The sequence below is a fragment of the Hippocampus comes genome, unplaced genomic scaffold, assembly GCF_001891065.2.
Source record: "Hippocampus comes isolate QL1 unplaced genomic scaffold, H_comes_QL1_v1.1 scaffold120, whole genome shotgun sequence".
Taxonomy (NCBI): Eukaryota; Metazoa; Chordata; class Actinopteri; order Syngnathiformes; family Syngnathidae; genus Hippocampus; species Hippocampus comes.
The window spans coordinates 380,948-405,168 of record NW_017805781.1 but is presented as its reverse complement, the minus strand read 5'-3'; the positions used below and the strand labels follow the sequence as shown (position 1 = coordinate 405,168).

Sequence of the window (24,221 nt, the reverse complement as noted above, 5' to 3'; positions counted from 1 at the left end):
TTAACAATGTGTAATTTCTGACGATATTTAGCAATTTGACAGAGCACATGTTGACTTATTATTTGTGATATTTCGCAACGCGCCCCTTTGATTATTCAAATTTTCCTTCATGTGTCCAGCTGTTGAAAACGCTGTTAGTTGTTTTTCTATTGTTTCCAATTATTCTTTTAGCCTGACTTTTTAGAAACTTCGTATTAACTGGTCCCGAAATGAAGTGTTACAAGTAAGGCACAAGCACCCAAAAGTAATCAGAACTAAAATTGTGGCCCGCCCTCTTTAGAGGATTGTCTTATTTTCAACTTTTAATTTTGGATGGCCTGTGTGTGTTTCAGCGTGTGTGTGTGCGCGCTCAGTGCACACTTGGCATCCCAAAACGGCTACGTCGTGGGCGCACATCTGGAAAGCAGGTTCGTTAATAATTGAAAACACATCCGACTACATTTTATTGACAGGTCGTGCTTTCATTTAACTGTTTTTTTTTAATCCACTTTTAATGTTACAGAGTGCAGTTGGGACAAAAGACAGAAAAGAGCTGCTCCAACAGCTGGACGAGAGTGGGGAAACATCTGCGTGAGCGAGGCAGAAGATGAGCGCCGCTGCGTCGCTCGTCCTGCGTGAAACATCTCAGGAATGAAGCCGAGCTCTCATAGGACATTATGCAATCCACGCAGATTTGAAAAACGAGAGAAAAAAAAATCTGAAAATAACGTGCCGAGATGAGTCTGAGAAACGATGAGGAATTACACTCTTTTCCACGGAGGGGTTTGTCTTCATCTTCTACATCTTCTCTGAAAAGACGTCTTGTGAGACTGGCGAGAAAGTCCAGTGATGGATCCCTTCGGTAAGTTATTTATTTATTTACTTATTTATTTGGCTGTTCATTACTTCATCTTCATCAGTTATGCGAATCCTGAGAATGTACATTGTAGATGTAATGACCTTCAATCTTGCCACATCCTTTTATACCCACCCCTGACTCACTCGTTTCCAATTAATCTATTCACTCGTGGAATCTACCAATGAGGAGTTTTTTTTAGCGTTCCACTACTTTCTCACTCTTTTGTTGCCCTTGCCCACACGTGTCTTGGAATGTGTAGCAGACATCAAATTCAAAATGAGAGAATATGTCCCCCCCAAAAAAACCCAGTAACATGCATCACTATGAACAGTAACCCTTTCATGCACCCTGTAGCCTGATAACATGATAATCTGTCCACTGTAGTAACCGCTGTGCCTGAAAGGGTTCAATGTATCTTGTTTTTGAAACATATCTTGCCTTTATGGTAAATTCACTTGAATATGGCTGCTGTTGCTGATTCTTTTGCTTTTTCAATGATCGAGTCACCTCAAATCTATTATCTATCATTATGCAGGCCATTTTTCATTGTCTGTTTGCTGCTTGCTTCAGTTCAGATTTAAAAGGGATGCTTTTTTTTAATGTGTTGATGTTTGTGTGTTATTACATCAAGCTAGCATTGAATGGGTATTGTTTATGCGATCCGCGCATTCATGTTGCATGCTGACATCCAATACATCTGATTATTTATTCACATGGAAGAGGCCTGATTCTGACCTGATGCTATTCGATTGCATGAGTTTTTGGGGCGTGACACGTTTCCAAATTGGGCCACATGAGAATTAAAAAAAATCTGAATGGAGTCACTTGAACCCTGGGTTGTAAACCCAGCCTCAAAATGAACCTTGTTTGTCGACCACCTTTTGCTCTGAGCAACAGGAATTCCTCAGTTCCAGGGTCAAACTTTGCCAAGCTGCACTGTACAGACAATATTATATTTATTTATAAGTATCATGTCAATATTTGTAACAATCACATATGTGTTAAAATAAGTTATGAGAAGTGTTAATAGTAAAATGTAAACAAACAAAAAAAACTAAAGCGGGGAGCTTTTCAACCAAAACTGCCTTTTTGGTTAATTTGATATGGATACAGTTGTTGAGTCTCTGGAGTGCCTGCACAGTGAACACCCATCAAGTGTGAAATTAAACAACCATCTAAATCTTTTGTTATTTGCATTTTTCAATTGAGCAAGTGGTATAAATGGTCGGTTAAGCCTTTCAGGGACAGCGGTCACGACAGTGGACAGTTTGTCAATCAAAAAAATCAAACATGCAAATTTCCCCAGTGGGGGACAAATAATAATAACTTATCTTATCTTATCATGTTAACAGGTTCGAAGGTGCATGAAAGGGTTAATATAGCCAGTGGTGGCTTTGCCTAAGCAGCTACGCACCATTCATCTGCAGTCTGAACGTAAATGGGTGTCCATCTCCTTCTGTGGAGGAAGTTTCAGTCTCCAGAAGTCTCCAGTAAAACCACAAAAAAAGTCCCTAGATTTGATGGTCACTCTTCTTTTTTTTTTTTTTTTTTTTTTTCAAAAAATGACTAGTTTCTAAATGTAGCGACGAAGTCGATTAACTGCCAATATGGAGTAAGCTCGCTTCGTCACATGCCCAAGCTTTGCCACATCATCGGCTCGATTTTGATGGGAACAGAAGCCAACCTCCAAGGCAGAACTGACCCACCAAAACAATGTCATTTGAACCAGAGTTTGACAAGTGCAGTGAGCCGTAAATCTTTCGACACTGAAAAAAATTGAGTATTAAATTTATTGTGTCAAGTTCTTGCATGAAATCAAACCATCAAGAACCAGATACACTTTGAAGTAGATGTGTAGTCTACTTAAAAAAAAAAACTGTACAAAAAATTTCAATCTATAACATCTACTTAAAAGCATTAAGAATTGATGGACAGACTGATAATAAATTACACATATAGTGATACTGAAGTTGATCTAAGGCGGGGGGGTCAAACTCATTTTTGTCGTGGGCCACATTTTAGTTGTATGTTATGACTGAAACCAAATTTTTAAAAAAGTCAATACTAATGGTTTATTCAACTATTTTTGAAGTTACTGTACTGCGGGGTTTGGTTACAAGAAAATTCTTACAATATGTCTCTTATTTATTACATATGAGAATTTTAAATTTTGGTAGAGATTTTAGCAAGCATCATGGAAGTTGACGTGTTTGATTTGCTTTCGTGGGCCACATAAAATGATGTGGCGGGCCAGATTTGGCCCCTGGGCCTTGAGTTTGAGACCTGTGTTCTAGGCTTTCCCTGAACATACACATGCATTTTTGAAGAGTTCCAAGTTGTTCTTTTTTTGGGGGGCGGGGAGTGAAGCAAATCCCCATTTTATGTGGAAATGTGTATACTGAATATTTATCCGCATTTATGATTTTTTTTTTTTTTGGCAGATTTTTTAAAATTTTTTTTTAGGTTTATATTTTTTCCATTGTGTTTCAATTAGTATCAATTATATGCAGGTTTTTACTATTCTATCCGAATTCCCCGTAAAGAGCGGGGTTCCACTGTATAGTTATAAGTTATATATATAACTTATAACTATACTATAAGTTATACTATAAGTTATATATAGTTATAAGTAAGAACATCACTCACCACTAGAAGGCAGATACTTGCACCGCATCTTATTCTGCACTCCACTACCCCGTGAGAAGGTCTAATAATTATTTGCGAAATTTGGGATGACATGTAGGAAAATTTTTAGTACCTCAATAATATTCAAATTTAGAGTGAGTTGATTTTTTTACTTAACCCTTTCATGCACCCTGTAACCTGATAACATGATCAGCTGTCCACTGTAGTAACCGCTGTCCCTGATGGGGTTAATAATAGGTATCAGTCAAAATACACAAAGGATAAAAAAAAAAAAACAAAAACAATATGCTCGCTAATCACTTGTTACTCCCTGGCGCAATTCACATGTTTCAAGGGGCAGTTCGGTAAGAGCTGCGGATTTGGTTCTTTGACGAAGAAATGTCATGGAACGTTAAAATGTTGAGCAGTTATTGCAGCTCCAAAACTTTACCAAATGTGAGGTTTTTTTTGGTTTTTTTTTTACATACAAGCAGTGTTATAAGAACAGAGAACCTTTGAACCACGAGCGGTAAGAAGCTTACAGGCTTGCTCAGTGGTGCACAACCAGTTGTTTTTTTCTTTTCATTCATGTACACCGAAAGCTGAGTGAGGAATGGTGAAAAAAAGTGAAACTTCTTCACGACATTGTTTTTTTTCACTCAATATCACAGTGGCCTCTGTATCATCTGTGTTGTTGACTTAACTGGATGCATCGCAAGGACCCTTGAGTAGTCCATCTTTTCCCGTTTGATTACTCAGCTCGAGTTCGTCTACTGGCAGTTCATCCACTGGCAGGTCAGCTGAGGCTGCGGCTTTCAGGCAGCCTTGCAAGAGCCGCATCCAGCACCACACCAACCGCCTCTCAGGAGTCTTCCTTCGCGGCGCCGCCTCTGGCTCACTGTCCGTGGCCATGTCCACCCAAATCGGGAAAGGAAGCGGTACGTCACGCTCAGTAAATTCTTTCATTTTCTTCCAACGTTAATGTCCTGGGAATTTTGCTAACGTATTGGCTAGTGCATCAGTTCATGTTGAGTTTATTTTGAGATATTTCAAAGCGGCTCGCGCTGTGAACCGGTGGTTAGCACATGCGCTTCACAAAGCTTCTGGGTTTGAATCTCATTATGGGCCTTCCTGTGTGTCATTTGCATGTTCTCCCCTCGTTTGCGTGCGTTTTCTTTGGCGACGCCGGCTTCCTCCTACATTCCAAAATCATGCATGTTAGATTCAAGACTCAAATTTGCCGAAAAGTGCAAACGTGAGTGTGAATAGTTCTTATGTTACAAACGCTGTGCGATTGACTGTACCCTGCCTTTCAAAAGGTAGCCAGGGGAGACTCTTGTTTCCCAGCGACCCCAACGAGGACAAGTTTTATAGAAAATAGATGAGTTGATATTTCAAAGCACAATTCCATGTTTTTTTTACTGCCCATTTTGCATCATAAGTCATGGCATATGGTCGACCTGTGGAGAAAAAAATAAAACAATACAATGCATTCTTAAAAAGCTTAGCAAAGCTGAAAAAAAAAAAAAAAAACGAGTCATCAGACCGAGCTCATCCCTGGGATTAGCAAATACAAATGCGTTACAGACATCCACACAACACAAGGAAGGCATGATGTTTGGGCATGGTTACAAAGGATCTCACATTGCATCATCGTAAATGGAGTGCCAAAAGCTGTAACAGTTTGATCATTTATCTCATGCGAGTAGAACATGAATTGCAGGGACACTTGGATTCCCACTATGGAAACTCTTGCTAACAAGCATGAAAGGGTTTGAATGTATTTTATATCGGCATATTGTAATGTTTCTTTCTTTAGACACAGTTCCTTCACAGTACTCTCACTTGATTCGTTGACTTCATGAAGCCTGTATACTTTTCCTGCTTTCATGCAGTCATAATTTTATTCCACGTTCTTTCCACACTGGTCATGTGTAAAGACTATGGGCCCTATTTTGGTCAGCAAGTGCGAGGCTGGGCCTTCCAGTTGACGCAGTTGTCACACCTCCCGGCACATCTTGCAATTTGGTGACAAAAAGTAGACTAAATTTTAGACTACCTAAAAGCATATGGTGCATGTGGTGTGTTACCAAATTATCAGATGGGTGTGGTAACCTTGCCCCAGCACCAAAATGAGGATGCACTCGTTTTTAACACCGAACGCACGGGCACCTGCCAAACAAAAGCGGACCTTTGGTCTTGTCTCAGTCACGGACTGGGTGAACTTGAGATGTTCTGTCAAGATTGATCAAGAATCTTTTATATCATTAATGTTATAATAAGAAAAAGTACGTGGTAAAAGAACAAATCCCTTAAATTCATGTGTTAGTAACTCCACAACGTTTGCTTTATTGTGACTGAGGGCACACAAGCAGTGAACGGTGAAAGGTGCAAAACGAACAGTAAGTATAAAACTGAGTGAGGAGACCAGAACAAGACATGTCTATACTAACTCAACACAAATTCAATATGGCTTCCTCAACCACAAATACTTCATGTGTAAAACAACATGGAAAACAAAAAAAAACTATCCTGTGAAAAAATTCTGCAATCTTTGACTCACTGACACAGCAGGGTCAATCTCAAATTTTAGCCCATATCGGTATCTTGAAAGAAAAGTAACACATTTAAGCTAATGTTACCTGTAAGTCACACCAGCAAATCTAATGTTGTCTTTCAAAATTAAATATATCTGGAGAGAGGTTTTAATTTTCCATTAAATTGGCTTAATTTAACAAGCATGTGTTATAATTTGGCGGGAGCGTTTGTCAAGTCAACTAAATTGCCAATTTCCACTATCTTCTTTTCATTTTACACACAATCACAAGTTTTTTAGGAATTTAGTTGGGACAAAAATCTATCTATCTATCTATCTATCTATCTATCTATCTATCTATCTATCTATCTATCTATCTATCTATCTATCTATCTATCTATCTATCTATCTATCTATCTATCTATCTATCTATCTATCTATCTATCTATCTATCTATCTATCTATCTATCTATCTATCTATCTATCTATCTATCTATCTATCTATCTATCTATCTATCTATCTATCCATCTCGCTGCTATCTAGCTAGCTAGCTATCTTTCAAAATTTGAGAAATGTGCATGTTGTGCTTTGAAAGAGTTGCAGACACTGTGTTTTTGGCTGTCAAATGTATTTAAAAGAAAATTAAAATGAATGAGGAAGAGGAATCTCTCTTTACATATTCAACCTTGTCATGTTTTAAAAGGATTTTTATAGGGCTAGGTACAAGAAAAAAAATCTTGACAATATGTTTTATGCAGTGCCATCAGTCTAAATAAAGCATTCTGATTAAAATTATGTAAGTGGAATATGAATTAAGCAGCATAAACCACCTGTTTTTAACTAAATCAGTGGGCGGCCATTTTGTTTCTTGCTGTCCACTGAAAATCACGGTTCACGGTTGCTCAGGGCTCAGATAACGACCCATTTTGGTTCAAGTTCTGGTCTCGGTCAAGTCTTGGTCTCAGATAGTGTGGTCCTCAGCACAATGCTGTTTTATACGATACTCTAGTTCGCAAAAAGAGAGTTTCCATTTGGGGGAGCAGATGTCAGGTAAGAATGTGACCTGCTACTCATGGCCGCCCCCAGGTTAATTTTCCCCTGGATGTGGGTGGAGGAGCTGGGTAAAGCGGGTGGGGTCACGGCTCTGCATAAGCAGCCTACACCCCTGTGCACTTGAGTAAAGTACCCTGGCCACTGGGAAGCTGCCCACTGTATTATTTTATCACTAAATTGGTGTGTGTTTGCCATGGTTGCTACAGCGTTGGGTTAAAAGTTAAATCCATAATGTCATGATGTTATTCATAATCTATGTATCAAATCAAGACCTGGAATCAATATCGAGCAAGAAAAAGTTAAGTGTGGACATTCCTTCCCTTCCTATAGACAAATGCAACCCAATGAACATATAAACATTTCTGTATTATGTGTTGGTGCTCTCTCTCTCTCTCTTGTGATGTTGCATTCAGTGAGTGTGGCAGATGCCGAAATTGTGGATGACCCATCTGAGCTGTCCAATCAGTTAAGTGCTCCCGGAATCTTGAAGATCTTTGGAAGCGAAATCTGTAAAGGAGCTCACTATAAGAGTGTCTTGGCCACGACACATTCCAGTGCGAAAGAGCTGGTCAAAGAGGCCCTTGAAAGGTGAGGGAATGTGCTATCATTGCATGAGTATGTGTGTGTGTGTGTGTGTGTCTGTTTGCCACATGTGTTTGTGTGATTGTTTGCCCCACGCTTCCTCCTTTTTTGCTACAAATTGTATATAAAACCAGTCATGCCCCGCACATGCGTTTATACTCAATAAACTGCTCAATAAACAAAGTAGACTTGATGTTCTGTCCATTGCGTTATAATTGCAGTGTTGTGCACGAGGAGTGTACGTGTGCCAAATAGTCATTTTAATAGCTCGCAAAGTGTAGCGCAAACCACAGTTTGTGTGAAAGACGGCCAGTGTTGGCAGGAATTCTCCCCGGAGAGAGAAAAAAAAAAATCTGTGAGTCTTTGCTTGGATTTCAGACCCCAAAAATGTAACGGAATGATTAGCACAAGGGAAATTCGACATGTAGAGCAACATTTGGATGTTCGCACCGTGGCTGTAAGAAACATTTGGTTAACAACATAAAATGTAACCTCAAAGGCCAAACATTAATTCAAGGTTGCTGGTCAACCTCTGATTCGTTTGTATCAGGAATTCTTTACTATCACAAGAGACTGTTTTCATTTTTTTTAATAACGTTTTAACATTCTTAACTCTTAGAGGTGTGAACACAAGAAAAATGATGTTAATTCATTTTGGTGAGCTTTGACAGAGAAACAAGGTTGCACAATTGTAAGCAGATTTTCATTATAGTTCTGATGTTCCGGGTTTGACTTTCAGCTCAGACTCTGCTGTGTGGTGGCTGCATGTTCTCGCCAAGCTTGCATTAGTTTATTCTGGTTTTCACTCACATTCCCACAACATGCAAGTTTTACTTTTCAAGAATTCAGGGGCACATGGAGCCCACAACCACACTCTGAGTGGTCCCTTGATTAATTTTTGCCATTAAAATATTAGGGTAAAACTTTTTTGGTGGGAGGGAGGATTTATAAATATGTTTCCTCTACTATAGTGGAACCCGACAATTTGCGCAATTTTTTTTCTTTTCTGGAAATGTATATAGTGGAAGTGTATCCATCATTGTTTGGGGGCGGTAGATTTTTTTTTTTTAGGTTTAGAATTTTTGTAATTGTGATTCAATTAGTGTCAATTACATACAAATTTTTGCTATTCTATTCCAATTGCCCGCAAACAGTGCGGTTTCACTGTATAGTTATAAGTTGTAATAACATTACTCACCACTAGAAGGCAGATACTTGCACTTGCACTGGGTCTTATTCTGCATTACACTCCACCGTGAATAGGCCGAATAATTATCTGCGAAATTTGCGATGACATGTCGGAAAAATCTTTGTACCTTGTTAATATTAAAATTTAGAGTGAGTTGATTTTTGTACTTTAACCTTTTCATGCGGCGGCCCGGTAGTCCAGTGGTTAGCACGTCAACTTCACAGTGCAGAGGTACCGGGTTCAATTCCAGCTCCAGCCTCTCTGTGTGGAGCTTGCATGTTCTCCCCGGGCCTGTGTGGGTTTTCTCCGGGTGCTCCGGTTTCCTCCCACGTTCCAAAAACATGCATGGCAGGCTGATTGAACACACTAAATTGCCCCTAGGTGTGAGCGTGAGCGCGCATGGTTGTTCGTCTCTGTATGCCCTGCGATTGGCTGGCAACCGGTTCAGGGTCTCCCCCGCCTACTGCCCGATGACGGCTGGGATAGGCTCCAGCTCCCCCCGCGACCCTAGTGAGGATTAAGCGGTTCGGAAAATGGATGGATGGATAACCTTTTCATGCACCCAGTAACTTGATAACATGATCAGCTGTTCACTGCAGTAACCACTGTCCCTCAAAGGGTTAATGTTGGTTTGTGTTTCAGCAGTTCTGTGCCATCCTTGAATGGTAATTTTTATGTAAGGGAGCCCTTCGCACTGAAATTAAAAATAACAATTAAAAAAAAAAATCACACTTTGTGGTTACTTTGGTGTTGAATTCAAACCCTTTGTTGGTGAATAGTGGATCTTTCTCTCTCTCTCTCTCTCTCTCTCTCCCCCTATATTATAAGCATGTACAGTGGTACCTTTTTTGTAAGGAGAGATGCGTTTTCCATGTAAATGCCCTAATTCGTTCCAAGGTCCCCTCCCCCCCAAAATGAAAAAATCGGACATAAATGTTTCCTAAAGCATAACAATGCATTAAAATATGTAACAAATACATTTTACAATTACATTATTGCACAATAAATGAGCGTTGTGCATAATGTAAAAAACAAATGAATAGAGTAAAGAATAAAAATGATAATAATGCCATTTAACTTTTAACTGCCCTCTTTAGTTCACGTTCTCTCTCAGAAGTGGTTTTTGCCTGGCGTTTTGTCAAGAACTGATCCAAGGACGTTTGATTTTGTCGGCTTTTAAAAATCCTTCGAAAAATGTCCAGGGCAAACATCAGCATAGTGAGCGATCGCCTGACTGGTGAACACTTTTTGTGGATGATTCACATTTACGTAAAACTATCGGAACACCTCATGGCCCGAGGGGCGAACGACGAGGACGCTGCAGAGACAAATATCTATCGATCTGGACATGGAGACACATGCAGTAGAGGTCCCTCTTAGCCAATCGGATGCCAGGATGATGCTCGGTAGTAGCCAATGGCAGAGCAGCTATTAGAATGTTGCGTTCAGGAAACTCGGAGCTGAGAGAAGCAATGCAGACTGTATTTTTACCACACTGTTTTTGAAATTTCTTTCGTAAGAAGAGGCAGTATTTTCCTGTTGAGGTGTTTCGTAACTTGAACATTTCGTATGAAGAGGTGTTTGTAAGTCAAGGTACCACTGTTTTTTGCACATTGCCATTTTTGTTCCATGGTAAATCTGGTTAGAAAGTGTGTGGTCTTGTCTTCGCCCCATTAGGCTGATGAAAAATTATGGCCCCCTCCATCATTTAAGTTTCCCATCCCTGAATTAATTTCAGAACTTAAATTGACCCTGGACCTGTTCCGAGTTTCTTTTTGCCATAGTCAGCTGGTATAGGACATTTTATTTGCACAAGAGAGTCAATTTCCTCCATGGTTTGCAACTTTGGAAGTGATATTTGATGTCGTCCATCCATTTTCTATAGTATGTGTCCTTAAATGTTTCATTTTTTTTCAATGAACATTCATGTATTCCCCCCCAATTCTTTCCGTTTCTACGTTATACAGGTATGGCTTTGGAAAAGACGAGGCAAGTTCCTATGTTCTGTGTGACACGATTGGCTCCATTGGCGAGCGTCTGTGGAAAACCGAAGGGTTCAGAGTCGTGGGCGACAACGAGAAGCCGCTCCTCCTGCAGTCGCTGTGGAAACCGAGGGAGGGCCTCGCCAGACGCTTTGAAATCCAGAGGCGAAGCCTGGTGGAAGAGCAGTCGTCCAAAGAACAAGACACCATCACTGCTGGTTAGGCTGCCCCTTCTTATTTCCTGGCGTACGCTGCTCAACAGTCTCGACTGTTCAGTAAAGCTTCGTCCATAAAAAATTGAAGCGTTTCTTCCAAAGATCTCCTCTGTTTTCCCCGGCAACCAAACCACACAAAATCAAAGTGCATTTCATCAGACCAAAATGATGTTCCTAGTTTCAAATATGGTCTTGCATTTCCTTCTGCTGAATTTGCAGCTTTAATTAAACTTCATCCGGTGGCACACTATTTATTTTTAACACACTTCGTGGTTCTGTTTTGCATGGAAAAAAGTTATCCATTTGCACATCTATCAGTGTGGGTGATCACTTTCTGTTTTCCATGAGCTGTGTCTTTCTTTCCACCGAGGTCTGCTTCCTGTGTGTGGACTATCTGGCTTGACTCTAGCATGAACACAAACAGGATCTCACACACACACGCGCGTTTAACACCATGGTGGGAAAAAAAAACCAGGTGTTGCCTTATCACTGCATCCCATTAACTTGGTCCCTAATGTATTTATCTAGCAGTTTATTCACACAGGCCACATCCAAGCTAATTCCTGTATTTGTTTAATCATCTCCCCGATAGGTATCAATGCTCAGGCCCGTAAGCTGCAGAAGAGTCGCTCCAGAGTTAACTCCACCCTCGTCGAGAGAGCAATGAGTCAAAGTCAAAAACTCTGGAGGAGTAAAAGTGAGATGGACCTTATTGAGGCCGATTCGGCGACCAAAGCGAATGAGGATGAAAGTACGTCTTTGAATGGAACTTTAGTGGAGAGCCATAAGTGCCCAGAAGCAGGGGCAGAACTGAACGACATTGACCACGCAGTTCACTCTAAGGGGGATGGTGGGTCGCAGGCCAAAACAGAGACCCTCTGTCCATCGAGGCCGAGAGGTGAGCAGGAAGGAGAGGAGTCAGAGAGGGAGGAGACGGAAAGTAGCGACGATAACACGACACAGTACTCCATTCACCCACCTCAAGACTGTCCGTACCTGCTGCTACTACACGGACGCAGCCTTGTACAGGTATCGCATTTAATAACGTGTTCTGCTCAGCTTTTTGCATGTGGATATTAGAATGCATGGCGCAATTTATTCCCCGCAAAACCAACCTTCTTATTAGATGAATATCGTTGCTGGTGTGGTGCGACGATAACACGACACAGTACTCCATTCACCCACCTCAAGACTGTCCGTACCTGCTGCTACTACACGGACGCAGCCTTGTACAGGTATCGCATTTAATAACGTGTTCTGCTCAGCTTTTTGCATGTGGATATTAGAATGCATCGCGCAATTTATTCCCCGAAAAACCAACCTTCTTATTAAGATGAATATCGTTGCTGGTGTGGTATGACGTCATGCAATTTACCTCGTCGGCATAACTCACTCACATCACACACACGGGTGGTGGAAACAGATATAAACAATGTCTTTCTGAGGAATCGTAATGGATGAGTAGTTAATACAATTATACGAATGATCTAACTATTGCCCTAATTGAGTTGCAGACATCGAGGAAATTTCAGATATCTGCTACTGAATTGTAGATATCTGTTACTCCATTGTGAGAAAGTGTCATTTTGAAAAAATAGTAAAATACTTCGCTAGCAGATCTCCAATTGACTTGTACATATGTCGAAGGAGAAACATCATTGACATGAATGGCGAAAGTGCTGTCATTTGTCCTCCCTGAAATGAAGTCACCGAATTCTGAAATGGCATTTTATGGATAGGAGAAATGGCAGTTGCAGATATCCGAAATGTTCTTTTTGAATTAACAAAACTGAATTACAGATAAGTGGGGTTACTGATCCAAACTGGGCCCAGTGGTCCAGTGGTTAGCACGTCGACCTCACAGTGCAGAGGTTCAATTCCAGCTCCGGCCTCCCTGCGTGGAGTTTGCATGTACTCCCTGTGTGGGTTTTCTCTGGGTACTCCAGTTTCCTCCCGCATTCCAAAAACATGCATGGCAGGCAGATTGAACACTCTAAATTGTCCCTAGGTGTGAGTGTTAACACGGATGGTTGTTCGTCTGTGTGTACCCTGTGATTGGCTGCCAACGGGTTCAGGGTGTCCCGCCTCCTGCCCGAAGACAGCTGGCATAGGTTCCAGCACGCCCCGCGACACCCCCCCCGCGACCCTTGTGAGGATAAGCGGATCGGAAAATGGATGGATGGATCCAAACTGAATACATAAATAATGCCTACCAACCTACCGAAATGGATTGTTTCTGGATTTCTTTTTTTAATTGCATCTTTTGCGATTTGAAAATGGCATTCTACTACATTACATGACTATTTCTCTTGCGTTTTGCACCATTATTGGAAATAACCTGGAAATCAATCTACAATACTGTATCTACTACATGACATACACCCTTCCCTTTGTTGAAGAAAAAAAAACCCTCATCGAGCTCATGTAACACTGTTTTCTGAAGAGAAAAGAACCACAGCAATGTGAAATCAACCTAAAGTCAGCAAACTGTAAGAAGAAAAACTGTCAGAACACTGATCAGGAAGCTGTAAAACACAACTGGGGCACCGTTTCCTGTCTGATTACCAGGATTTTCAACAGCCCTACACTTGCGGGCCAACATATTTGGACAAATTCACAATCACCGCTTAGCTAACAGAGAAGTGGTTCTCTGAATAAAGGTTAGGAGGTTTATTTTCTACATATTTCAGTGTGTTAAATCCGTATTGTAGGAGGAGATAGGCATCACAAGCACAAAGTCAAATTTAATCCCCGCTTATGCTTACAGTATTTTAGTTACTCACTGGGGGATAAATCAGTCGTTTACCTGCTCAGGTTTAGATCAAGACTGAAAATATAAGACATACTGGAGCAAAGCACTGCTACCAGTGTGTGGCAGGAGTGGCTATGCAGTGCCAAAACTCTGATAAAAAAAAAAAAAATTTGAGTTCCAAATGAGACAACAATCTGGGACGTTCACATCATCAAAAGGGCCATGTTTTGCAATTACATAGTGGTCAGACACCAATCAACTGTATCCTACTGGCTTTTATCTATCTATAGGTGCATGTTAGTGATGATGGAATTCCTGTTCACGCACAATGAGGAGGGACTCACGCGTGAAACAAACTTTAGTCAAAAGTGAAATTCTAATTAAGTGTTCAAAACTGGTCTGCCCCCTACCCCCACCCCCATGATGATAGTCTGAAGCTATGAATAATATTTCTGAGTTACAATTTCCAACCTGTCAATTAATCTCATTTGAAATTATTATATTTATTAATTTACAGTTACATTAAAAGGTAAATATGTACCATTTTGTTTGATCTTGTACAATATTTGTCTCCATAGGACTTTGTCATCTACCTACTTATGAGTCCAAATATTGTAGTGGGGAGACAAAATGACAACGGAGATGTACCACAGGCGGACATTGCCCTCCTCGCCGAAGATATTCTTCCAAAACATTGCATTTTTCATCGCAGTGCTACTGGCGGACCGACCATGCTGTGCCCCTTTCCTGATGCTGCGGTCACAAAGAATGGCAATATGTTAAAAGAGAAAGGAGAACTTTGCCCTGGTGATGTCATTGGGTTGGGACAAAGCTACCTGTTTCTATTTAAAGATCCCTTGATGCACAAGGTAATAGATGTCAACAAATATATACACTGTACTGGCTCTAATTATCATACCGGTAATATCAATTTCAATTTGTTGTCCTTTCTTTCTGCAAAAAGGAACTCAACAGTACCTGTACTGCTCCAGAGCCGAAATTGTCGACTCTCCCCTGGTTGTTTGGCAACACTACATCCGCTCATAAAACAAGCCAGACAAGAGATGCGATATTCTGCAACACCTGTACGGTGACCAAAAAGTGCCTGAAGAGAGCCCCTCCATTTTTGAAATCGCCAGAGGGTCACTGTCTGAGTTTGAATTATCAAGCAGACAACGAGCATAGCGTCATCCAGCAAATAATTGCACTTGGGAGCAGCGACGTCCAAGAGGGACCGTCGCTGAGCATTGCTTTTCTGCTGTGCCTGTGCACTCAGTATTCCGCATCATATTTACGTACCTCAGATCTGCGAAGGCTCCTGCTGCTGATTGCAAGCGAAATCCAGAGCGCTGTTTGGGTGAGTAGTCGCGGATCATTTTGATCCATGATTTTAAATGTCATGTAAGGGCTTAACCTGATGAACTTGATAAATAACTGAGTATTTCTCTTACAAATTGTAGCCTGTGTGCCAGAAATAAATTAGCTCAAGATCAATATTTCAACACCACAGACTGTATAAAAGAGTCACAGTTTGCAGTCGGTGCAGATAATCTTTGGACATTTTTAAGCGTCCAGTAGCAGTAATTGTAGTATCCAGAAAGTCCTTGAGTGCTTTCAAGTGTGCTGTGGAATATTGATCAACAATTGTTCTAGAATGTAGAGAGCTCGAGCTATAATGATCAGTGCAGTAATACAGTCCCACAGGTGTGTGCAAAAAATGCAAAGAGCCAGTATAGATTTGAGTCACTGTTTAGGGAGTTTATCGTAAGAGATAAGAAGCTGTTTGAATGTTTGCTGGTTTTGGTGTGCATTGTTCAATACTACTTACCTGAGGGGAGTAGCTGGAAGAGGTGGTGGCCAGGGTGTGGGGGTTCCAGTAGGATTTTCCTTGCCCTTGTCTTGATTCTTGTGGTGTGTCTCGAGAATGGAAAGGGCAGTAGCAATGATTTATTCCATCGTCCTAACTGTTCTTTGCAGTCAGATTTTGTCCTTTTTTGTGGCAGCCTTAAACCAGACTCTGATGGAGGAACACAGGACTGATTTGATGATTGCAGTGTTGAACTGTCCCAGCAGCTTCTGTCACAGGCTTCCTCAGCAGCCTGAGGAAGTACATCGTCTGTTGGGCCTTTTTCAGGATGGAGTTAATGTTGGTTCCCACTTCATGTGATGAGAGAGTGTGATTCAGAGGAACTTGAAGGTCTTGACGGTTGACACATGGCAGTTGGATAATATGAGGGGCAGCTGTGGTGAAGGACGTTTTCTGAAGTCCACAATCTTCTCTCCAGTCATGAGCATGTTCAGCTCCAGGTCGTGTTGGCTGCACCACAGTGCCAGCTGCTCCACTTAATGTCGGAAGGTAGGCTCGTCGCCGTCTTTGATGAGGCCAATGACTGTGGTGTCATCTGTGAACTTTATGAGTTTGATGCCTGGGTGCCTTGAGGTGCAGCCATTCATGTAGAGGGAGAAGAGCAGTGGAGAGAGGATGCATCCTTGGGGGTTCCCAGTGTTGTCCTTCCCAGCCTCACCTGTTGTGTCCTGCCTGTCAGGAAGCAGAAGATCCATGACCAGATCATAGGGGACACACTGAGCTGGAGAAGCTTGAAGGTGAGGAGTTCCGGGATGATGGTGTTGAATGCAGAGCTCAAGTTCACAAACCAAATCCTTTCATGGGTCTCTGTGCCGTCGAGGTACTCTAGGATGTAGTGCAGCCCCATATTGACTGTCATCTACTGACCTGTTTGCCCGGTCTGCAAACTGCAGGGCGTCCAGTAGGGGTCCGGTGATCTTCTTTAGGTGCTCCAGTGTGAGGCGTTCGAATGACCAAAAACATCAGAGAGACAGGCCTGTAGTCGTTCAGTTCTGATGTTGCAGGTTTCTTGGGGACTGGGATGATGGTAGACTGTTTGAAGCAGGATGGGACCTCACACAGCTCCAGGGATCTGTTGAAGATCTGTGTGAAGACCGGAGCCAGTTGGTCAGTGCAGACTTTCAGGCAGGAGGGAGACACTTTGTCCAGGCCAGCTGCCTTCTTGATCTTCTGCTGCTTCAAGAGCCATCTCACATCCTGTTTGTGAATCACCAGGGCACAGAATGGGGACTGGGGTGTGATTGAGGTAGTTTTAAGGTAGGGGTGGGCACATGTGGGCAGTCGAGGTATCCTTTTGGTATCTGCAGAAAAACATGTTTCGCTCGTGACCCAGTCCCTTATTGTTGAAAACCAAAAATCCGGTCATTTGCCAGATTGTATGAAATTCAAAGTTGCATTGGACAGACTTCCAATGGAAACCACATTCAAATTCAAAATCGTTTTTTGTGTTGAATGGCTGCAGACACATTCCATATACACACTGAACACAACCAGTTGTTCCTCTCTTTGTTTCCAGAAGCCATGCCAGCTTTTGATCGCTTTCCAATGCGCTGTTGTTCCGTTTCACGTCACAATCACAGAGTGTGTGGCCCTGTCGACCTCAGTGTGGACCACACACACACACATAAGAATTTGATATCATAAATACTGAACAGGTTTTTGACATTTACGCTGGATTCCCCGATCATTTTCGAGTAGATAGGGGAGGGAGAAACACTAAATTAAAAAATGCTGGGCACCATTAAACCTCTGAAAATGATTTTCTACCTACTCCCCACAACTAGGATGTATTTATCTTTATCAGCATAATTATATTTTGTTTTATATCACTTTCCATACAGGAGCAAACCAAGAAACTAGCTGCTTTTCAGAAACAAGTGTAAGCCCTTATTCCTACTCCGGACAAAAGATTTGTAGTGTATTCATTATCAACTCCTCCCGATTAAATCTTAAACGTACATGTCGTGCACTCTTTCAGCAACAAGGACGCAATCTCAAGACTGTTGCCCCTTGTGGTTTGGATGTCAAACAGCCTGGAGGTGCTCCAGTTCATCCAGTATCAGCTGCCTGTCATCTTGGAATGGAGAACCTGTGAAGAGAATGAAGAGAGAAGAGAAGGAGAGTTTTGGGAGAATTTGGGTCAGTCACATTTGAAGATTTCAGGTTCATTATTCACCGATGATAAAATTTCGACAAACTGGATAAGGGCACACCTGTGTAATAATCATACTGTCTTGATAACATCAAAATGCTCACAAATACAGATTTAGTTAATTTGTGAATAATTGTTGCCCAAATGGGCCTTCTATGAATATGGAAAAAGTCTTTTAGAGTTCACCTCATGAAAAATTGCAAACACAAAAATAATAAATAAATAAATAAAATAAAATAAGTGCCGCGTTCATATTTTTGATCACTGTGGTTGCTTATTTTTCAGACCTGCTGGAGTTGCAGCTGTCCTCTGTGCACTCGACCACTGAAGAAACAGTGGCGGCCTTGGAGGAGGTCGTCATGCTTACCTTTCAGCAGTGTGTGTACTATGTCACTAAGGTAAGAGGATAAATATATATTTGAAATTTGACAGCGATATGTAAATGGCTGGTGTCCTATTAGCAGCAGAATCGGAACAAAAGAGCATTTGATGTGGTGGAGGTCGAAGTTGGACATTCTTTAAATGATTTCACTTTGTATACTTGGGTACAGTATTGCCTGAACTGCCTTGACCAAAGTGTCCCCGCAAAGTTGGAAGCACACTATTATCCAAAATGTCGCGACATGCTTAAACAATAACACATCTTGCTGTCTTAACCCTTTCAGGGACAACGGTTACTACAGTGGACAGCTGATCATGTTTATCAGGTTACAGGGTGCATGAAAGGGGTAATGTAAAAAAAAAAACTGTGATATGCTGGTGTCAACATATAAGGATCAAAGAGTCTACAGTAAGTGTCTGTGTGGAGGAACAATCACTGCAAAATGCTGTGATGAAGCGAATCATCTGCGGTAAAAGTACGATAAAAGATGTGATGCTGTGAAACGGCAAACGGTGAGCCATGGCTAGAGAGGAAGAAGTGTTTATGACACTGTTAGCTAATGCTCGCCCAAAGGGCGTTGCAGCCGTGAATGTGGGTGTTTCTGAGTGATAATGCCTCGGCATGATAACGTTTCAGCAGAAAGTCGCCAAGTCGAGCTGATAATGTCACTCCAGGGATGCAAATATTTGTATACAAGTCCTTAAAAAAAAAAGAACATTTTCCATAATGGACATTGCTTCATGCAATGGGGCATGTATCATATAAATTACATATTTAATAATATAGTGCAATAATACAGTGAACTGGAGGTTTATATGGTGTTGAACTATATCCTGGGTTACTCCAAACTACTACCAATGACAAGTCAAAACTTCACTCGTGTTGCGGCTCCATCTGGCTCCAACACTGATGAACGTGTCGTTCAAGAAAGTAAAATAATCAGTGACAGGCTGAGAATAAAGGGCCCAGTTTTCTCCTGACAGCTTTTTAAGCCGAGCCACCGGCCGCAGTGGCAGACCACACTGGGGTTATTGTGGCACTGGTGAGTGACAAGACACCGAGGCCCTTTGTGCGAATCCTGTTTACTGACGGAGCTTAGCCGAGGTTTTTGAACTGTTGTTAAGCACTCTTAATGTTGTAATATTTTCCATTAGGTATCTGAACGAATTTTTTTGGGGGGGGGGGCAATTTAGTATGTGAACATCTAACTGCCAGAAGCGCCATACTTCATGGTCAATTTTAAGATGATGTCATTGTTGAAGTTCATCTTCATTTTTGTGCTGGGGCAATGGCCGGTTTGTGAATTTGCTCGAGGTGCTTCGCCTCACTGGGGGTTACACCCGCAGCCCCCAGTGCATCTCACAATTTGGAGACAAAACATAGACTAAATTTTAGACTGGTTGAAAATGAGTCTTTTTTGCAGCGCAGGTGGGCTAACGCGATTTGAGCGTATTTAATCGAGGCGCAGGCTGACAGATTTGGCTCTCCGCTTATGTGGGCCTCATAGTATTTCATTCATAATATGACACCAGCATACATGGGCGCATAATTGTGAGATACGAGGCGGTCTCCAATTTCCCAAGTATCATACACACGGTTGACAACATAATCCGAAAGGGGGGGGGAATCTTGCAGTTCATGCACCAATGCTTTGCAAAAACTCCAGCGAGTCTAATTCTGTTTCCTCAGTGGTCAAGCACGGTGAACTCGTGGGTGTTGTTGTAGTAGTAGTAGTAGTAGTAGTAGTAGTAGTAGTAGTAGTAGTAGAAGTAGTATGTATTTATTTCTGTTCCTCTTGCCCAAAGTTAGCTGGGATAGGCTCCAGCTCACCCGTGACCATGATAAGGACAACCGGTATAGGAAATGTACAGTTTTGTATATGCTGGTATTATAACTCTATTCCGTGTTTCCTCAGTCTAAATATACCCCAGCCAACTGTATGTCTTTGACCTAGATATCCCGTTGAACAAACAAGAGAGCCAGAACCAAAGCAAGTTATGTAAAGTCTTATGATTATTGCATTGCTGGTCTAACAGGCCATCAGCATGCAGCCACCGAGGCAAAGTCTCAATTTTCATGCCAGCAGAAAGTCAAACGGATTATGTTCCTGATTCAGCTCATTTGGTTTTCTTTTACCCTTTTCTTCTTGCAGGAAGGAAGTCAGTGATATGACACAGTCTCTCCAAAGTGAGCATAAAGTGGCTGTCCTTTAAGTTTAGGATAACACATTTCTGTTCGGTGCACGGCGACCAATGCATTTTCTCTATGTCTGTCCACAACGTACTTTCTTTCAACTTGTCTGAAATGTGATAGAAGCATACTTTTTGCGTGGTATTAAGAACATATCCTTGACAGGTCTGCCCTGACTACTGAATACAGATATCATTTACCTCCATTGAACAATTTCAACCCTGTCTGTAGCATATCGATAGCTTAGCAATACTATTGCATAAATAGCAGCCTTTTATCGGAGAAAACTGAGTCAAGTGTGTCACAGTTTAGGGTAGTTTAGGATACCAGACAGCATTACATAAAATGGATTGTAAAATAATTTAACCAGGGGTGTCAAACTTATTTATGTCGCAGTCCGCATAGTAATTATATTTTCTCCCGTTGTGACTATGAACCCACATAAATGTCTGATCGCCTCTTATTACTACACAACATAGATGGATAACTACTGCTGAAATCAGGAGCTAGTTAAAAAAAAAAAAAAAAAAAAGTTCAACTATTATTATATTTGGGTCGCATCGTGGTTGACTCGTGAGCACGTGCGCCTCATAGTACAGAGGTGCAGGGTTCGATTCCAGCTCCGGCCTTCCTGTGTGGAGTTTGTATGTTCTCCCCCGTGCCTGTGTGGGTTTTCTCCAGATACTTCCTCCTACATTCCAAAAACATGCATGGCAGGTTAAGGGAACACTCTAAATCATGTGTCAAACTCAAGGCCCGGGGCTCAGATCTGGCCCGCCACGTCATTTTATGTGGCCCGCGAAAGCAATTCAAGCATGTCAACTTCCATGATGCTTGTTAAAGCCTGAACGAAAATTTCAAATTGTCATATATAATGGAATAATTACAATGTTTGAACAATCCGTTATTCTTGACTTCTGATTTCAAAACTAGTTATCCATCTCTTTGTTATTCGATGTGTATGTAATATGTGGAGGTAGTTTCACGAAATTCATTTTCATAACGGCCCTCCAAGGAAAACCGTAACTACAATGTGGCCCGCGACAAAATTGAGTTTGACACCCCTGCTCCAAATTGTCTCGAGGTGTGATTGTAAGTGCGAATGGCCGTTTGTCTCTGTGTGCCTTGCGATTACCTGGAAACCGGTTCAGAGTGTACCCCACCGACTGCCTTAAGACAGCTAGGATAGGCTCCAGCATGTCTGGGACCCTCGTGAGGACAAGCGGATTAGAAAATGGATGAGATGGTTGTAAAAAAAAAAAATATATATATATATATATATATATATATATATATATATATATACATACATATATTTAAATGGTTGGAGCGCAACATGATTTGCCTTCTCAGGCCACATGAAATGATGTGGTGGGCCAAATCTGGCCCCTGGGCCTTGAGTTTGAGACTTGATTTCAAATTTTCAACCATTGTGTCACGTTCTGACTTCAAACATACTGTAAATGTATTTCATTGTCATTTGATGCAATATACCAATGTAGTGTCATAGTTTATTATGTAGGCTATGAAACATTATAATTGGTTTTGAAACTGAATTCTCTGAACAAAAATGATCACTTTTCATTTGGTGTCCCTAAAAAAAATCCTATGAAAGTAAACTAAACTTAATTCGTAAATAGTCTACTTGTGTGTAGTAAAAGAACATTTTGCTTTTTTCAAGTTTTGTTTTCCAGTTTTGATTCAGTGCACTCCTGAATACTTATGGTTTGGCACCTGCGTATTTTTTTTTCAATTGTTTTATTTTCCAAATTTTTTTGTTTGTTTTTTGGGGAGTTGTATTTTTGTGGGAGTGAAGCCATCTGCCTCATTTTGAAGAGGCTTAGTGTTTTTGGGTTTATTGGCAGTTCGGTTTAAATAATTACATTGGGTATTTTATTTCCAATGCATTTCGATGGGTATTAATTGTACGCCGATTTTTTGCTATTCGCAGATCTGCCAAATGGCGGAAGTGCACTGTATTATCAATGGGATTTAGGTCAATGGCTTTCTTCTTGCCACTTTTCCATCAAAGCCAGATGTGCAGGACTAATAGTAGTTCTGTGGACACTCGAGCCGTTGATCTTTTCAACTGTCTGTTCTCGAACGAATCTCAGAGGTTTTCACAGAACAGCTGTATTTATATATCGTTCGACTAAACGTGGCCTGTATTGCAGAGGTTAGAAATTTGGCATCTGGTTTCTCAGGGCATCGTTCCATATGTAGCGGTCACCAGCCTGGGATATGGCCAAAGGGCATCCACTTCTACATCTTTCTGTGACTCTTCCAGTCTCTTGGTATGTCTGTTGCAACCTGCTGATGACATTCTTTGACACTCTCAGCTCAGTGGCCACTTCCGTCCAAGAACGTCCACTTTGAAGCATCACAAGGTACTGTTGATCCATTGTTAGGTGTTGTCTTGGTCTCATAATGTCAAAATGTGAACTGTATGATGAGGACGACTGTGTAAACATCAGTGCTAATTGAACTAGGACATTTATTGGTGGATTCAAAGATCAAACTGAATGATGAAGTGCGGTATCAAGTGCAGACTCCCTTACGAATGAAAACATGATATATATGTCCAGATTTATGATAAAGCCAGTCTGACCCATTTCCAGTTGTTACATACAGATGTAAGGGTGAAATTAACCCTTTCACGCACCCTGTAACCTGATAACATGATAAGGTGTCCACTGTAGTAACCGATGTCCCTGAAAGGGTTAATATTACATGTCCTGGCTTTTTTGCACTTTCCCAAATAAGAGGCAGAATGCCCGGTGGTCCAGTGGTTAGCGCGTTGATCTTGTGAGGATGAAGCAGATTAGAAAATGGATGGATGGACCCACAGTCACAGTTGACAACCGTGACTGTGGGTTTCGAAGTAACCATTCAGCCCACATTCTCTGTATGTAATCCCTCTGACTCGGGTTGGTTGAGTAGTAGCATTCCAACAGAGCCATGTTATCGCATCTCGCCCATCTCCGCTTTGTTCCAGTAGTCCATAGAGTGAAGGGTCTTGCCCAAGTACCCACACTGGATGATGTTATGTGCTCTGGTTGCCCCAAGCGGGAATCAAACCCCAGTCTCCAGTACTCCAAACCGGTGCCTTACCAACTGAGCTATCCAGCCGCTAGATAGAAATACCAAGGGCTCCGAGAGGAGCTGGAGAGAGCCTGTAAGGCAGGGGTGTCAAAGTCAAATGGACGGAGGGCCAGATAAAAAAATTTGCTGCAAGCCAAGGGCCGGACTGATCGAATGTTCATTGAAAATTTTAAAAATGACCACATATTGTTTATTAAACCAAATTTAATTGACTGAAAACCTAACAAATACATTCCAATATGGTCAGATAAATAAAGCAATTTTTTTATCTGACCAGCATTTTTTTATGGCTATGTCAGTAAACTTTAATTTTCAACAGGCACAAAAAAATTTCCTTTGTATAAAAATACCCATAACATGAATGAAAGAAGCCGACATTATTCAAGGCACTACCACTAGTCCATATTTTCTCTTTTAGCAAAAGTAGGCTAAATTTACTTAAAAGAAAAACAAATAATAGTACAGTAATTTTCGATCATTTACTCGAATAAAATATTTTTAAAACATAATTGGATTGAAATACAATAAAATAAAGTGCAAAAATGTATAAACCAAAAACAACGCTTTCTTCAAGCAGAAGTAACAAGCAGCGAAAGCAAATATTATACTTTAATTTTTAAACTTGAACTGAGTAAAAACTCTTAGTATGTGATTGCACAGTATATTATAAGTAATATTCACTTCTTTGAGGCTGAGGCTGATACTCGGTGGTGTCTTAACTTTTCTACAAGTTCATCAATATTTGGGGTCAGGCT

At 41.2% G+C, this 24,221-nt stretch overlaps 1 protein-coding gene across 3 annotated transcripts in view; it reads left to right on the top strand.

The window, feature by feature from the left end:
• The window catches only part of LOC109524796 (ras-associating and dilute domain-containing protein-like), a 36,537-nt gene continuing 12,316 nt past the window's right edge, over window positions 1–24,221 (top strand). The window contains exons 1-11 of one of the 3 annotated variants that reach the window (XM_019884898.1): window positions 1–407; window positions 503–841; window positions 4,223–4,401; window positions 7,467–7,641; window positions 10,792–11,024; window positions 11,614–12,050; window positions 14,352–14,642; window positions 14,738–15,130; window positions 17,482–17,519; window positions 17,619–17,779; window positions 18,078–18,190. In XM_019884898.1, the coding sequence (XP_019740457.1) occupies window positions 717–841; window positions 4,223–4,401; window positions 7,467–7,641; window positions 10,792–11,024; window positions 11,614–12,050; window positions 14,352–14,642; window positions 14,738–15,130; window positions 17,482–17,519; window positions 17,619–17,779; window positions 18,078–18,190 (2,145 nt within the window). In that variant the 5' untranslated portion in view covers window positions 1–407; window positions 503–716. The remainder of the gene's footprint in view (window positions 408–502; window positions 842–4,222; window positions 4,402–7,466; window positions 7,642–10,791; window positions 11,025–11,613; window positions 12,051–14,351; window positions 14,643–14,737; window positions 15,131–17,481; window positions 17,520–17,618; window positions 17,780–18,077; window positions 18,191–24,221) is intronic. The other 2 variants (XM_019884897.1, XM_019884896.1) reach the window with 2 other exon arrangements.